A 17,063-nucleotide genomic window follows, 5' to 3' on the forward strand; every position below is an offset into this window, starting at 1 on the left:
CCAACCCGTTTGGTCTACACTGCCTGTTACGATGCCTTCACTCACACCAGCAGAGGTTCTGTCCCCAGTGAGATCTTTAGGTTTTAAACAAACGCAGTGAAGAAGACTCTTTCTGTCACCAACCCACTGAAGACGTCAGCCTGCCTGATGCTGATCCTGTGAGGTTTGTGCCCGCATGTGCCCCCGTCCTGACGTGCGTCTGCACACAGCTCCCTCTCCTCAGTGCCTGGCTCTCCTCTCCATACTTGGGATATTGGTGGTTGTGCCTCGGAGTGTGATACTGAGGATTTCCGTCTCCCTGTGGCCGGGCTCCCTTCCAGAGCCCCTGGCACAAGGTTCTCTCATCTGCTTACAAGAAATGTCCAGCCAGTGTTTTCTTTCTTGGCAGCCTAACACTTTCAGAGAAGTTGGCCGCTCTGCACTCAAGGTCACCATCCATTTAGCAGATTTTTTTTCCTTATTAGAATTCAGTGCAGGTGAGAAGTGGCACCGGTGCCTGGTGGACTTCTAGAATGCAGGTGTCAGCAGGGAGTCTGGATTTAAAGCTGCACTTCCCCTTCCTAACCCCATGCTCCCCTCCTTCCTTCCCCCTCTGCTTCCCCCCACCTCTGCTCCTTATCACGTCACTCCCATTGGCCTGGAGGGCCCCCATGCCCATGGCACAATGAGGTGTCCAGCAAACGGTGGCCTTCCTTCAGCTCAGAGGCTGACCTCGCCCACACGGTGCCTTCTGAACAGGGTTAGGAGAGCATCACCCACCTGGCCACACGGTCCGTAACAGGCGGGGGAACCTGGGATCACAGAGCCCATTTGCTTTCAGGAGAGGCCCTGAGTCTCCAATGGATTATATGTCAGTTTGCTGAGCGTAGCCAGCAGAGTAGTGGCCCCAAGATGCCCATGTTCCAGCCTCCCAGATGCTGTTACTGTGTCCTTGCGAGGGAGGGGGATTTACGTGGCAGACAGGACAAGGGTCTACTGATCAGTGGACATTGACTTAGGGCAGGGGTGCGTGCAGGAGGAAGGCCAAGGGGAGAGGCTGCAAGCCAGGAACATGGGCACATCTCAGCCAGAGAAGGCAAGGAGGCACCTTCTCCCTGGACCCTCAGGACCAGCCTGCCTGCACCTCGATTAAAACTCACTTTAGGCTTCTGACTGCAGCCGTGTAATGAGTGACTGTCAGGTGTCTGCAGCCAGATGTACCTGGCCTGTCCACGCCTCTGCCCACCATGCTCTCCTCACCCAGCTGCCGTAGCTCCCACAGGGGACCGTGGAACCGTGTCTCTGTGCAGAGCTTGTGATGGACTTGAAGGAGCGGCCACACCACCTGCACAACTGTCTGCTGGCCCAGACAATGGCCTGGTCCCATCCTGAGGGGCTCTTCCAGGGTCTCAGGTGTAGATGGTCTGGGGGATAACTTTGTGCCTGACGGAGCGGTCACCTGCCGCAGTATCAGCTGAGCTCGGGCCTGCAGGGAGAACCCAGGCCGGTCCCTTGGGACGTGGAGGGCACCCCATCTCCCCAGTGAGCAGCATCCACCCAGACGCAGTCTCATCCTGCCCGACATCCACCTGCTTTCCAGCAGCTCACTCTCCCTGGTGGCACTAGGCCAGCCACGGTGCTCCCGTGGGTGTGGGGTGCTGGCCACTCAGGCCCTGCCGCAGGGACAGAGGAAGCCACTCCTGCATCTGTTCCATGTTCCTCCGACCCCAGGGCCACACCCCTGGTCCCTCATAGAGGGCTTGTTCTGTGGGTCTGGATGTCTGGATGCTCCCCCCACTACCCGTCATGCTTTAATCTTCTGTGGTGCTTATCAGCAAGCTTCCTGCTGAGCCTTCTTCTTCCGCTTTCATAGAAGTGTCCTAGTTGGCAAGGCCTGGGGGTGATAATGTCTCAGTGTTACCAAGGTCAGGGGTCACTGTGCCAGCCCAGGTCCCCTTCTGGTGTCAGGACTATCCCTAGAGGATGACAGCTTGTGCCTGCCCCACCCTGGCCAGCACAGAGGCAGGTGGGATGGCCTGTGTTCTCAACAAAACACAGCTCTCTCGACTCTGAATACACGTGATCACCCATCGCCCACAGGCTGCAGGAGCCGCTCACTCTGCCACCTGTAGATTGTGCATTTCCTCAGCTCAGCCACATGTGTTCCTCGTGTGAGTAGATGTGAAATCTGTGTGCCCCGGTTGCTGGTCTCACCGGCTGTGCTGGGTGGTGTCTGTACTCTTGTAACTGCATGCAGACCGTCCCCGCCAGAAGCTGGCCTCATCGCCTCCCTCCACATTGGTCTCCGTGCCTGACATGACACCCTGCATGGGTGCTGTGCACACGAGGCCCCATGACCAGCATGGGAAGGGCACTCACACAGCGCCCACTCCTCCCCTGGGACCCGGCTCACAGGCGCCGCAGACATCTGCTGACTGAGTGCTCCCAGCGAATCTTGATTCTTTCCTGCCGGCAGGACCCGTCTTAATCATCCGGGTTCTTCTCTCAGAACCTGGGTCAGAGGAGGCGAGACAAGCCTGGTGCAGGGCAGGCCAGCCAGTCGTGAGGAAGCCAGAGCAGGAGGGAGACCCAACTCTAGGTGGGGGGGCCCGAACACTGTGAGACCACCGACCTCAGTGGAAACGATAGGCTTTGATTCTCAGTCCTGGAGTGGGACGCTCCAGCCTCTCTACTCAGCGTGCACACACATCATTGTCCTCCACATCTGTCTGTGTCCAAATTCCCTCTTCCTGTGAGGACACCAGACGCCTCCACATGGGGTCCTTTCTCAGGTACTGGGGGCAGGGATGCCAGCGTATCTTTTGTCATGGAGACCAGGGTTACACGGCTCAACTCTTGCCCACCAGGGCTGGATAGACAGCACCAGGCCATGGACACTGGAACCACTGGAGTCGGCTCCTGCTCATGCCATGCTCCGCACACCAGCCGTGCCCATTTGTGCCCCTTCCTCAAAGCTGTACAGTGGAGGGTGAGGCCAGCATGTGGTCGGAACTGCCTCCGGCATGGGTGTCCGGCTGTGCACCTCCTCATCCTCTGCACAGTTATTCACCTGCAGGGTATGTGGGCAGTCCTATTTGGGGATATCTCTGGGAGCTCTGCCAAGGTGTGAATGAAAGTGTTGAAGCCACGAGATGGGAGACTGGCCCTGGTGACCAGCCACTGCAGGCTGTTGGGGGACCCTCAGACGTCCTTCTGCTGCGTCTGGGGCCATGGGTGCCCACATGAGCCTCTGTGCCGGGTGACGGGCAGAGAGACAGAAGGGATTGCACTCTCACCAGCTCTGGATGCAGGAGGGTGCGGTGAGGCTGGGCCCCAAATGCAATACCATGTGCTGGTCCAAGGAGGTACCGAGCGGAGCCCTGTTGCTTTCTCTCCTGGAGGTTTGATGATCTCTGTCATTTGAGCTGAGAATGTCCAGCAGCTCACTGACTGAGGAAGGGAAGCCCATGGGGAGAAGCTTGAGCTGGCCCTTCCAGAGAGGACTTAGGCTTCAGAGCAAGCATGTGTCCTAATCTCACTGTGGTCTTCAGCTTCCCAGAGCTATGGAGGGTCCCACTGTCTGTGAAGCCACTAGGTCCTGAAGCAAACAGTACAGAAATGTATGGCTTTGCTCTGCTATGACGAGTCCCAATCAGCGAGGACCGTCAAGTGTGTAGACAGCGAGGATCATTAGAGCAACCTCAACAGCTGATAGACTGATGGGAGCGGAGAGCTCCAGGAACACCTGCAGGACACCAAACGTGCCTGCAGGACACCAAACCACCCGTGGACCCATGAAGTCAGAGAATGGTGGTCGCAGACACCACTGAGCTTCTTTCTCTGAAGTTAAAGACTCGGAACTCTGACCCCGCAGCACAGAGCGCCAGAGGGTCACTCACCACACCATCAAAGTAAAGGAAACAGCATCCAGCCAGCCTGAGAGAGGGTCAAGACCCCTGGAAAGCCCCATGAGGACATTAGCAAAGCGCTCAGGTGAAGATTTCCCTCGTGCGGAGCCCATGTCCTCCAGCGACCCACGCACACCTGATCCGTAGGCACTCAGCGTCCAGGAACTCATCTGCCGTGGGGTAAAGATTGCTGACCCATATCCATCAATTCACGTGGCTTGAATGATGTAACCAGGATGCCTAAAACAACACCACCCTTCGTGTTACCAGACACATTAGGGACAAAGGGAGCCTCCATGCTCCGTCCTTGGGTTTCGGGGGATGTGTTCCAGATGACGGCACATGTGGGGACGTGCCCACTCGTGGTTCAGCCACAGCCATCCAGAAGCATCCAGTCTATCTTCTCGTGTCCTTTGTCCCACTGATAATCAAGAAGAAATTCTAGAACTTGTGTCTTCTGTTGGCATTTATGAAAATCCTTTCATATTCACTGATGACACAGCGTACCATAAATAAATTTTGCCAATTTAACTGACTTTTGCTCAGTGAGGTATGTGTCCAGCAGTCGTCTTGAACTTATGCCACATTACAGTGCACGCAGCATCATGGCAACCCCGCAGGCCAGAGACCCTTAGCCTACATTTTGGATGACACCTCTGACACTTCCAAATATTGAATAATTTACCCAAATACCACCTGGCTAGCAGGTGGCAGCGTTGAGATTCAAGCCCCGGGTTCTTAGCTACTGGCTGCATGGCCTTTGCCGAGACCATCAGTGGGTCTTCCCGGGACTTGGTTTCTTCGATCTAAAAGGGGGACACGGCCCCTGTTCTGAATGCACAGCATTCCAGGAAGAAAGAAGATGTGTGAAACTACTTGTAGGGCATGTGGAGTGCTGGAGGAGCTTGGAATGTCGCCCTCAAACAAGGGGTTGAGGAAAGGACCCCGCACCACACTGCCGCATAATCCAACAAGTTTCTTCCTGGTGGGTGTTTTTCTGCTCCCCCCACCCCTCACTCACAGTCATGGCTCTCACAAGAGATGACTCCATCTGAGGCCCGGATGCAGACAGGAAGATTCCAATTTTCCATTTCCCGGCTTCCCAGCAAAGTCTCCAAGGCCCTGAAGGACACACCCCCTCCTCAGCTGAAGTTCAAGCACCCAGGTGTCTGCAAACCCTGGCTGTGTGGCTGGGGTCATTGTCATTTGCTGCCAAGGCAGGCGTGTGTGTTCACACTGGCCGTCCCAAGGAACAGCACTTAGTCTGCTGGGCACAGGCAAGGGAGAGGAGAGTTTGCTCCCGAGCCCCACCCCACCCTTACCTCTAACCTGCTCCGACGACCTTGAGTGAACCTGCAATCCTGCCAGGCCACCCTGCCCACCCTTTGCCTTACAAAGACTCAATCTGACATCAGCTCGTTGGCTTCCGTATCAGCTTTTGTGAAAAAGATGAACAGGACAAGTGAACCACAAACAGTTGAGAGTTGCCCACCCCATGGAAACACCCCCTGGGCCGTGCCTGCCATGTGAATGTCGCTCTGCCACGCTCCGACCCTTCCAATGCCACTCTAGGTGTTTCAGATGGAAGTTCAGATGGCCCAATATTAAAAACAAAAGAAGTTCACTGTTAATTTTGAAATCGGCGTGTTGCCACAAAATCAAGAGCGTAATGGGAAGGCAGCAGAACTCTGCAGCTCTGGAAGCCCTTGTCCTAGGCCTGCAGGACATGAGCTTCAAGGATAGCTGTCCTCACAGCCAGGCTCAGGTGCTCCAACAGCCCATCCCCTCAGCCGCCAGAGTGCCAAGCTCTGAGTGCCAAGCAAAAATGTTAGATTGCGTTTTTATTTCACCAAGATGCCCAAATTTGTGAAGTGTTTTCTTAATTTTCTGACTAGGAAAGTCAACTGGCTCTTGTTCTCTTGGCCAGGTGCTTTCAGGCCAGGCAGTGCCATCCATCCCCTTGGAGGTAGAGGGTGCCCAGCAGCCCCCAAGCCTGCACCTGTCCAACGGGGTGATGTTGGCACCATCTCGGCGTGCCCCTGAAGCCAGAGGCTGGTGGCTGCAGTCCTTCCTCCCAATACACCTGCCGTCCCTTGGCCAGTGACTGTTCTTTGTGAAAGGTTCTCTGACAATCAGGATGGGTCCCCATTGCCACTCTCGGCAGTGCCTGAAGTTGGCTGTGCTGACCATATTCCATGGAGCAGGGCCCCTGGGAGGCCATCTGGAACCCTCTGGAAGCAGTCAGAAGCTCTGCTTTTTTTATTCCAGAATTCTGTGTAGGCCGCAACAGTAGACCTGGTGCATCCTGCTAGAAGGCAACTGCTTCTGAGCAGCACATCATGGTTCCCATCTTGAGGTATGCATAAGGACCCCTCCATGGAACTGGGCTTCCTGAACTTCATTTGGGGTAGTGTGATGGGGTCCCAGCTCATTCCACTCACCGGACAACAGGCCAGTAGGCCAAGAGGCAGGGTGTTGGGGTAAGGAAAGCTGCAGACCAAGATGACAGCCTGGCGTCCTGAAGAACCCTCCAGCCTCAGTACAGATGCCGACATGGGAAGGGGGAGGGCTGGAGTCGAGTGACCGATGACTGCAGACATCCAGGAGTCAGAATGGGTCCGGGGAGGACGGTGAAACTTCTTTGTCCTTGGTCGCCTCATCTCTGGGAAGAGGAATCCAGCTGCGATGCTCCTGTGACTTGGATGGGGCAGCTGCCTTCCATACTTCCACATCTCCTTGGGGGAACACGGGTCTCGGGTAGGGGCGGTTTGCCCGAGTCTCAGCAGAAGCCCTTCCATGGCTAGCATGCCGGCGTGCAGGGCTGAGCCAAAGTTTCCAGGCTACCGGTCACAGCAACAAGGGAGCCGGGGGCAACGTGGAACCAGGTGCACGGAGCTCTCCCGGTACGTTTGGTAGCATTTGTGACTTGTGGGGATGTCAGAGTTGACCAACTTTTCTGGTAAATCTTATTTCAATTTCCAGCCACTGGAAATTGTGCCAATTTTCACTGCCTGAGCAGTAGGATTCTGTATCACTATTGACGCCTTAGGGGAAGGCCTCGGCAGCTGCCATTGTGATTTCTGAGTGTTTGCACTGCCTTTGGGTGGGGTGGACATGCGTATATGAGCACCTGTGTGCTCCTGCTCGTCTCTGGGTGCTTCTCCTCTACTGGAGAAAGCTAACGTCGGTATCCCACTAAGACCGACAGGATGATGTCCAGGCCAGTGGACTCACCCAAGTTTCCAAGCCCCAGAGTTGTTAAAAAAAAAAAATTAAAATCTCCTAGAGAAATGGAAGAAACCTGAGGCACAGCCATGTCCCCATGCCTTCCTGCCCCTGCTGCCCAAGCTGCTCTCAGGTGGGGGCCTAGAAGCGGATGCTCTGCTAAGATGCGGGTCGGGGGCGAGACACGACCCCGTGCTTCCCTGGCTCCTGAGGCTCCAGCCAGCTTGTCTTCAGTGTCTCAGAAGAAAAGAAATGGGTATTGTGTGTGGCGCCCAAAGGCAGGGACCAGAGCAGAGGGCAGAGTTGAGCGTGCTGCCATGTTTGGTGGCCCTTGGTTCCCAGCTGCACCTCACAGAGGACAGAGACAGTGACCGCAGCCCCAGAGACAATGGGAAGAAGGAGGGGCTGTCAGGGCATCCCCCACCCCACCCCGAGCCTGTCAGCAGGAGGAACCAGCACCGCCCTGCTCCCCGCACCCCTCCTCAACGTCCCTCAGGATGCGGCTTAGAAAGTTCCTGAAGATAGGCAAAGTCACTGTCCACAGGGAGGTGGTTGTTCCAGAACCAGAATTAAGAATAATTCCTGTGTCAAACTCCAAGCTTTGACAGCCCCACTCCCTTCACCCCCACCAATGCATCCAGTCGCCACCTCAGTTGAGCCGTCATGCATGTTGGAGGCACGTGGGTGCGGAGCCTCCCCCCTGCACCATCTCTCTTCCTTCTTTAGCTACTTTGTCTTTTTCTCCTGTTTTCCCCCGAATAGTCCTATAATCTCCTGATTTGACCATTTCCAGAGCACATGAGTGTATGTGGAGAACAGTTGCCTGATATCTTAATACTCATGCATTTGCTATATGCCTCCACACGTGTCTGCTGGTTACAGGGAAATCCTAAATAAAATACTGCAGAAATGGGATGCTTGTGTGGCTTAGCATTTAAGCGTCTGCCTTTGGCTCAGGGCGTAATCCTGGAGTCCAGGGATCAAGTCCCACATTCGGCTCCCCGCAGAGAGCCTACTTCTCCCTCTGCCTGTGTCTCTGCCTCTCTCTGTGTCTCTTATGAATAAATACATAAATCTTTTAAAAAAATAAAATAAAATACTGTAGAGGAACGCCTGATCCTGGTTTGAGGATTCTGTGTAAGAAAAACATAACAATACCTCAATTCTGCAGGTGAAACCTATGCGCCCTGTTGCTCCACCCGTCACAGGGAAGGAGCTGGATGGAGGATGGAAGGGCAGGGACAGAGTCCCGGGCAGGGCCACTGGGGTCACAGCGGGCAGCCCTCGAAGCATATTCAACACCTGCTGTTTCCCTGAGTGGCCCCTCGTGGACACAGGCCTGTATGCAGATCTAACTTTATGCCTTTGGGGTTGCTTGCAGATGATCACTCCAGGGTCCTGCTGAAGTCAGAGAACAGCCACAGCAGCTCAGACTATATCAACGCCAGCCCCATCGTGAGTACCTTCTGGCGGGGCCTGCTCCTGGGGCCATGAGCCCGGGGGATCTCAGCAGGTGACTGGGCTCAACTGGAGGGTTAGTCTCAACTAGGCAACTAGTGAACCGGGTAATTAGTCTTAACCAGGTGACCAGCTTCAAGCAGCTGGCCTGGGCTGGGTCCTCCCCAGGTGGGAGCAGCCCTAGGTCTGCTGGCTTGAGGGGCCCAGCCATGGCTGCAGATGGTTTACTGCTGTTTTACTGACTGGAACCCGTGACTTTTAGGAAAATCTGTGGTGGGTTGCATTCCTGTTTTCTAGACCCACTGGTTCCTTATGTATTCAGGAGAAATGGAAGAAATGAGACCCAAACTGTGCCCTTGTTAAAGACCTGGAGGGTCCAAGGCAGAGTGCATAGGCCAGGGGTGTTTCCAGGCAGGCCTTTCTGTCAAGAGAAGCAGCAGCCATGCACAGGACCATGCCTCCCGGGGCCGGGCTTTCTGTTTCTGAGAACAGAGCGCCCGGGAGGAGACCCCATGACCCCCAGGCACTGGCTTCCAGAGAGTCCCCTGCAGCCCACACCTGGAGCAGTGTCCCCTGTCATGAACCCCACGGGAGAGCAATAGGAGGGAAAGTCAGAGCACCCTGACAGTGACCAATCCCATCTCCAAGGTCAGACCCAGGCGCCAGCCTGGCTCTTCCACGTGGAGCAAGAATGATTGTACATGGAATGAGCGTCCATCCACGGGATGAGTGTGTTAAGGAGCATGGTTGGTGGCAGAGACTTTGGGAGCTGGTGGGGCTTCTGCAGGAGGCTGATGTGCCCCCACCCCCTCCACACCCTGTAAAGTGTGTATGTCAACCCTGGTCATCAGAGAAGTGTCAGGATGTCTCACCAAATCTCAAGTTTGCATGTGGTAGAGCCAGGTGTGGAGGGTTCCAGCCCTGGGAGCTTGCTGGGGGCACGTGGGGGGCTGGGTAAGGCAGTGAGTCATACCCCGCAGTGCCCCAACAACCCCACCTGCCCCAGAGCAGGCTTTCTGTGAGAACATCCGCCACCTAATCTCAAGCAGCTGCTGCTGCTGCTACTAGAACATTCCTGTAGCCACTGGTTAGATTTGTATCAAGTGTGTTCTTAGGAGTCCCTATGCCAGGGTCGGATCCCTTCTCCCAGCCCCTCCCATGCACAGCGAGAGCACAGTAGCATCCTCACTGCCAGAAACTGGGTTAAGGGCTGGTCGGCTGCCCCCTCCACACTCCCTGAGCCCAGAGCTCAGCTCCTGCAGTGATTTTTAAGGAGTGGCTCCATTAGGTCCAGCATAGGAAACCCCAAGGGCCAGTCCCATCTGTGTTCCCGAAGCTCTCATCCAGAGCCGCCCTGTCTTTCTCAATAAATGCCCTGCTGTGCTTAGTATTTTTCCATTAATTCTGATTCAGAAATCAAGCCAAAGCCTCATTCCATGGGTAGGGCATCGTCTCTGGTGAGGCGGGGAACTGTACGTGCCTCAATGGGGTCCCCACGGGGCCGTGGTGATGGCTTGCAGATCAGCCCAGAGAGCCATGCCCTCCTACTGGCGGCCTCATCTCAAGCACGAACCATGTGACAGGGCTGGGAAGGGAAGCAAAGCAATTATTTTCAAGTGTAAAAGATGAACGTCCAGGGCTGGGGCATGCCCACCCCACCCCCCATTCATGGGCTCTAGCTTCCTGCTGTCGGTCACCCCCAGCTGCAATGCAACATCAGTCCGGGAGCCGCGTCCTCCCCGGGGGCCATTCAGCAGTGAGGGTGCTCCAGAACCTTCTGCCATCCCCGCCACCCTTCCCTTACGGGAAACGCAGGATGGCGCCCCCAACCCCGACCCCACCGGGCAGGCACTCGGTCCGGAGGCGCTGCCAGGGAAGAGAAGAGATTTAAGGCAACCTTTCTTTCCCCTTCATTCATGCCACGATTCTCTTTTCCTAATTTGGGTTGTGAGGATGAACCGCAGTACATCCTCTTTCTGAAATAACCGAAGGTGCCGTGATAACAAGCTTCCTAGCAGCATTCCCAATGCAAAGCTAACAATTATAGCCCAAGAAGACCCTGGCTGCATGGAATAAAACTACAATAATTACATCTGTCATATTTGTACAAGGTCCTCATTAAATTCCAGGGAAGTCATCCAGTGGTAAATAACGTGCAGTCTTTGCTTTGAGAGCAAAGGTCACCAAAGTAAATGGGAATTCTGTTTTCCTGCACAGCATGTGTGTGGGGCAGCCCATCAGCACCGCCCAGGCCTGCAGCCTGGCTGTTCCTGAGGATGCATCCAGGCACCCCAAGCAGCACATAAATGTCCTTGCCAGGGACAGGCCTGAGATGCCCCCACCCCTTGAAACCACACTTCTCCTTCATTCCTCTGTTTATGGAGGGAGGGGAAAAAATGGTTTGACATTTTAATTCAGAATGTGGGTAGGTGTACGTGGGCTCCTCACGAAAGGGTGACCGGTTAGATGTCCCGAATATCAGGAGAAATTGGCCAAATATGGGGGCCAGCTTTCTGGTTCTCAGGAAGTATTTGCAAGCAGGCATCTATGTGTGTGTGTTACATTCTGTAATTTACTTAAATCTCAATTCAGAAGAAAATATGAAAATAGCTTCAGCTCCTAAGTCAGCCTCTTTTGCTGTCGATTACGGAAGCCACCGTTTCTCAGTAAATTCCTATAGGAAGACTGGACATCTAGAAAATAACTTGTAACTTGAAACCTCTGGCTGATAGTCACTTGTTTTTAAGAAAACGTTTGGTGAAATTTGCTCTAAATGTCAGAAAAGGCAGGTGCAGGGGCAGGCAGATAGGACGAGAGAAGGAAAACATGCACGTTTACTCCCTGAGATTTCAGAGTAAGAGCATGTGTGCCCCTCCCGGGGTCACAGTCATGGCGAGGCCATCGGGCTGGACAGAGCTGCTCTCCCCGCAGGACATGGCAGCAGCCCACCTGCTTCTCTGCCGAGCTCTTTAAGCCTCAGGACGCAGGTCCCTGGTCTTGACATGATGAATGCTCAAGTTTAAAAACCTTTTTTTCTTTGTACTACTGGGGAAATCATTGCTGAGTGTTTTTGTTTTTGTTTTTAAGATTTTATTTATTCATGAAACACAGAGACAGACACAGGCAGAGGGAGAAGCAGGCTCCATGCAGGGAGCCCGATGTGGGACTTGATCCCAGGACCCGGGGTCATGCTCTGAGCCCAAGGCAGATGTTCAACCACTGAGCCACCCAGGTGTCCCTATTGCTGAGTTTTTAATGCAGTTCAGAGTTTCTAAAAACCACTCATACCTATTTAATAAATGCCATTCGCAACTTAGAGCAGACGGCTAGGTGTGAGGTGTTATGTCGGTGCGTTTAAACATTGACAGGAAAAAAAAATAATAATAAAAAAATAAACATTGACAGGAACACCCTTTTCCCATACCCTGCCACATAAGAACCAGCCAGCCACAGGGACATGGGATTCGACACCAACAGGTTCCCTTTTTCTGAGGGAAAAACAAACAAACAAACAAACACAGTAAAAGCAAAATTGTGTCTTCACCATACTTGGGACCCGGCACCCTGTGGCCTGGCATGACACGTGGTCCCATGGGGAGGGTCCTGTCTGACGCAGTTCCCCAGGGCGAGGCGTGGACCCACATGGGCTTTCACGGAGAGCCTCAGGGTTACACACTCCCACGGGCATACAGATGAGTGTGCACATATCTGCACATGGAATCTCAGAGCCAGCAGGCCCCAGAGGTCCTGCAACTGTCCCGCCACCCACCCCGCTCCACCCTACAGGCACTGGGTCTGAGGACCAGCGACAGGAGTTTATGTTTGGGAATGTAAGGGAAGTGCAAGTAAAGAGCATTGTACGCAGAACAGGAAAGCCATTGGGGGTGGGGAGAGAGGCAGCCTGGGGCTCTGGGAGCTGCAGCCCCATGTTCTCTGCCCAGGGTCCACGTGCTGGGGTCCCGGGCCGGGGTTCCTGGTGGAACAGGTGGTGTTGGTAGAAACTTAGCTCATTGCCTTTCATTACACTCATCTTGCCTTGGAAATCTTAACCATAAAGCCTCTGTTCATTTAGTTAAATATATGCTTTACTTTTTTCCGGCCGAAGATTGCACCAAACAGCGAGAGGGCCACGTGCACCGAGTGCTTCCGCCCAGAGTTATTTTCTGTTCAACAGAGTGTGCACAGGATGGAATAATTCTAATTGTCTTTGAATCATTGTTAAATTGATGACACTTTGGCTGCTCTGTGATCGTTAAGGTATCTACTGCCCCACACGTGGCCGCCGGGGGCTGCAGCCGAGGGGGCTGGGAGGGCGGCAGCCTTGCCTGGGCTCCAACGGGCGCACGCAGCTGAGACCCCCCCACACTAGGCTGCCTTGTCTTACCCTCCCAAAGGCCTGCTCATGTTTTTACTATTAATCACATATTTCTCAGCTTGAAAGCGACTAAGTGTGCTGCTATGAACACACTAACGATTTTCAAATGTGGTGCTCTCTAGATTGCTCTGGGCGAGAAAGAAGAAAACCAGATTTGAAAAGGAGGTGGGGTTTTTGCTCTTTATGCAGAATTGTTTGCTAGAAAGAGATGGGGTTGTTGTAAATAGCTGTCGCCCCCAAATGCGTATTTTGAAAAATCAAAACTCCCTTCTTTCTGCTAAGCTTTTTCTCCTGAAACATTTTAATTGGGGCTTTCAGCCAGAGTAACGTAATTTTACCTGTATTGTGTTTGTTGTGGTGCATTTGGAATCGAGGTCCAGTTTTAATTGGGAATCGCTAAATTGGAGACAGAGAAAGCATTTCCCTCCTCCCCTCACCAGCCAGCGTTCCACCGTTGTCATGTGGGAGTGACTTAGATGCTCTTCCCATAATGTGCGTAATTATAAGGTGCGACGCGCACCCTTTTATGCTGACAGCCATCCTCTCGGGAAGTGCTGGTGGGACACTCGCGTTCCAGAGACGGTGCCTCTTTCGGGCTGCTCCCCGAGGCGGTGCAGGGCCATGTGGTTTAGGTGGCTGCGGGGCGCACAGCCCGTGTCCTCGTGTGTCACCGTAACACCACACATGGTTGAAACCCTCTCCTCTTTCACTGTATTGGGAAATGTGTTCTCCACAAGTGTCTTTAATAAGTACAGAGCGTCTTACACCTTTAATCAAGACCTGCTAGCAGCAGAGTGGATTCCGGCGCCAGATGGGAAGGAATCTGGTCTGACAGGTGGGCAGCTGCCTGGCACCTGGGGGGAGGGTCCCGGGTGGGGTTCCTGCATGAGGCCCCATCTGCCCATCTGGGATGGGTTCTGCGGTCCTGTCCAGGCTGCCCAATAGGGATGAGATGCTGACGCCCCTGCACTCCGGACCACGGTGGGGCCGTGCGGGGCAGCGCCCTCCATCTCACGGCTCTCAGACCGCACTTCCACCCTACTGCCGTGTCCAGGGTCTGTCCCTGGGCCCATTTTCCTTCTTTTCCCTGCTTAGACGGTCTTTGGGTTGAATGTTGTAATTAAGGTGTTTAAGGCCAGCTCCTGTGAGGCTCGCAGGCTGCTTGTAATCAACCAGCCAGGAAACCCACAACCACGTGCTGCCTTTGGTGCGTTGTTGGCCCCTTGCCCAGCACAGTGGCCCCAGAATCAGGTGCGACCTGCTGGAAGGTGGGCGCATCTCCCCTGGAGTGCCCGCACACCACGTTCGCAGACCCCGGGTGACCCGGCAAGCCAGCGCCCCTTTCCGGGTAATAGAAACAAGCTCCCGCATGAGAGGAGCTAACTCTTCGTGGGAGGCGGAATGCACTCGTTCATTAATTCTTCCAGGAGCCCGAAGGGTGGTTCAGGGGCCTGGACCCTGACCAGAGAGAGCCGAGGTTGCATCTGTCCCAGAGGTCCTGTGGATTTGAACCCTGCACGTGGCCTATAGTGGGCGTGCAGGCTGCTCACACTGGCAGGCAGCTGGGGTCAAGGTTCATAGCCAGAGTGGAGGCCACTCATGCTGGCAGGTGCCCTGAGTAGAGGCCTGTGGCCAAGATGGAGCCCATGTCCAGAGGGAAAGTTGCTCATGCTGGCCTGTGGCGTGGGGGAGGCCAGTGGCTGGGGTGGAGGCCACTCATGCTGGCTGTAGCTGAGCGCTCTACAGCCGCTGACCCCAAAGAAGCAGACCCCTGGTGGCACCCTGCCCTGTGCACCCGCACCCGGCCTCGGCCCAGCCTATTGGTTTACTGGCATCTGGTCTCTTCAGTGGCCTGGTCTCCATCTTGGCTTGTGCTGCCTCTGCCACTCCAGTATCAGGGATAAAGAAGGCTCGCCAGTGCGGTCACAGGGCTCCAGGTACAGGGCCCCCGGGGCCCTGCCTCAAAGCCCAGCTCCGTTGGAACCCCAAGGGAGAGCAGGAAGGCCAGCCTGCCCTTCTCACGCCCACAGGCCTCTCTCTGGTGCTGACACGGCTGGCACTTGGCATATGCGACATGCCACCTCCACTTCCTCCATAGCCCCTGCTTTCTTTCCTGGTTTTTACTAGTTTTTAAGCTGATCTTTGTGCCTATCATCTAATCCCTACAGATGGATCACGACCCTAGGAATCCTGCCTACATCGCAACCCAGGGCCCACTGCCTGCTACCGTCACCGACTTCTGGCAGGTGAGTCTTTTGTAATCAAAACTTTTTCTGAAAATGGGATCTTGATAAATTGATCGTGAGTAAGGCCATGGGTTCAATGGTGTAAATTTAAACTTGTTTATAGGTGGTGCTCATCAGATGTTACAACCTCAGGATGTATGGGAGTCCTTTAATGTTTTTTATTATCAGTCTCTTGTTTTTCAAAACTGGAGTATGAACGTTCCCTCCGAGACATCGAATGCTCTAGAGACTCTTGCTTTTCTAACCACTGTACAATTTTCTTTCATGAAACGTAAAGAAGTGGTGTTAATAAGCGTTTAAGTGATTGTATTACATTCAAATGTGTCCTTATCTGTTGTTCTCTCCTATGAGGGGAGAGAACAGTGCTCACGTTAGTTTCTGTTCCTTGTCGATGCTCTTTAATGCATTCAAAAGGCCAAGCGAGTGTGTTTTGTCTGGCACAGTCCTGGTCGCCTGGACCGAGGCTGGGACGCCAAGAGCGTGAGCCACTAGGTGCACAACTGGGAGAGGGAGAGGCCTCCCTTCCTGCCCCCACATCCTCCTCAGGCTTCAGCCATGCCACAGGGCCAAGCGGGAATGGGCTTTGAAGGTGGCACGGTTGCACACTTGCCCCCATGTGTCAGGCACGCCGCTGGGCTTCCGCCCAGAAGAGCCAGCAGGGGATAAGGCTGAGAGAGCAGCAAAAGGTAGGGTGGGGCACCTGTTAGGCCCAGGACAGCCAGCCCTGCACCCATGGCCATGCAGACAGAGCACCTGTCAGGCCCAAGATAGCCAACCCCACACCCATGGCCACGGGGTGAGGCATAAAGCCCAGGTGGTTCCAGATCCCCAGTGGTGATGTCAGTATCTGGTGTGGCAGCTCTGAGAGTAAATGCCTCACCCGGCTGAAGGTGCTCCCCTGCTTCCCATTCCCCAACTTGCCAATCAGGCCTCTGAAGCCTCTCCACCCATGGGAGGGCAAGTGTTCCTGTCTCCACCGTGCGGACGGCCTGAGCAGGGAGGAGGGGGGTCCAGAGACGTCGGGAAGGGCTCCGAGACCATCTAAGTATGTCGACGCATGCATACAGGACAAGCAGAAACCAAGGTTGGGGCACATCTGCCCAGCCCCTGGCTCTTCCTCATGGCCTTGACACTCCCGAAAAAGAAAAAAAAAAAAAAAAAAAAACGAACCTCAGCGTTACGTTGTCCAGACCTGTGATGGTGGCTCAGAGCCCTTCAACTCTGGCATTAGAGCCATGTGGGGACGGGCTGTCCCACTACCCTCAAGGCACCGACTTTCCTCTGTGTCACACCCAGCAGGTTGTCCCTCCCAGCCCGGGGAGCTCAGCACCCCTGGGCCATCTGTTCACGTAGGACCTTCGTGCTGAGGTTCTCCAGACACTTGCAGGAGCCCACCGAGAGACCCCGCTGCGTACTCTGCCACTCACTTGTGCTTCCCTGGCCTCTGACACTCAGGAGGAAAGGACACAGAGGGCTCCAAGCTGTGTGGCAGAGCAGGGGAGACCCACAGGATTCCTGCTGGCCATCACACGGCAGGCACTTCTCCCGGCTGTCGGGGCCAGCCATCACCTTGCACGCATGGGGCTCTCTAGGGCACTCAAACACTGGACAGTGGAACAGTTGCTCATATCCACCAGCGCCAACTGCAGACCAGGTCCATGTTGAGGACTGTGTGTGTTTTGACAGTCTTTGCCATTGCAAGACATCGAGGCTTATGCTTTGCCCAACGCCATGTGGTTTGCGAGTGCAACGGCTGCAATGCTTTTCTTGCCACTTGTTATGGACGGATGTGGCTGTTGGGGTGAGTCATCGGGTCAGGGTCTGCGGTCCATAAGGTGGCCTCCTGAGGGTCTAGAGGTCTGATGTCGAGGG

At 54.6% G+C, this 17,063-nt stretch overlaps 1 protein-coding gene across 4 annotated transcripts in view; it reads left to right on the forward strand.

Moving 5' to 3' along the window:
• The window catches only part of PTPRN2 (protein tyrosine phosphatase receptor type N2), a 723,767-nt gene that overhangs the window by 665,383 nt on the left and 41,321 nt on the right, over positions 1-17,063 (forward strand). For all 4 annotated transcript variants that reach the window (XM_077849498.1, XM_077849499.1, XM_077849500.1 and 1 more), the window contains 2 exons: positions 8,494-8,567; positions 15,114-15,191. In XM_077849498.1, coding sequence (XP_077705624.1) covers positions 8,494-8,567; positions 15,114-15,191 — 152 coding nt within the window. The remainder of the gene's footprint in view (positions 1-8,493; positions 8,568-15,113; positions 15,192-17,063) is intronic.

This window comes from Canis aureus, chromosome 15 (assembly GCF_053574225.1).
Source record: "Canis aureus isolate CA01 chromosome 15, VMU_Caureus_v.1.0, whole genome shotgun sequence".
NCBI lineage: Eukaryota > Metazoa > Chordata > Mammalia > Carnivora > Canidae > Canis > Canis aureus.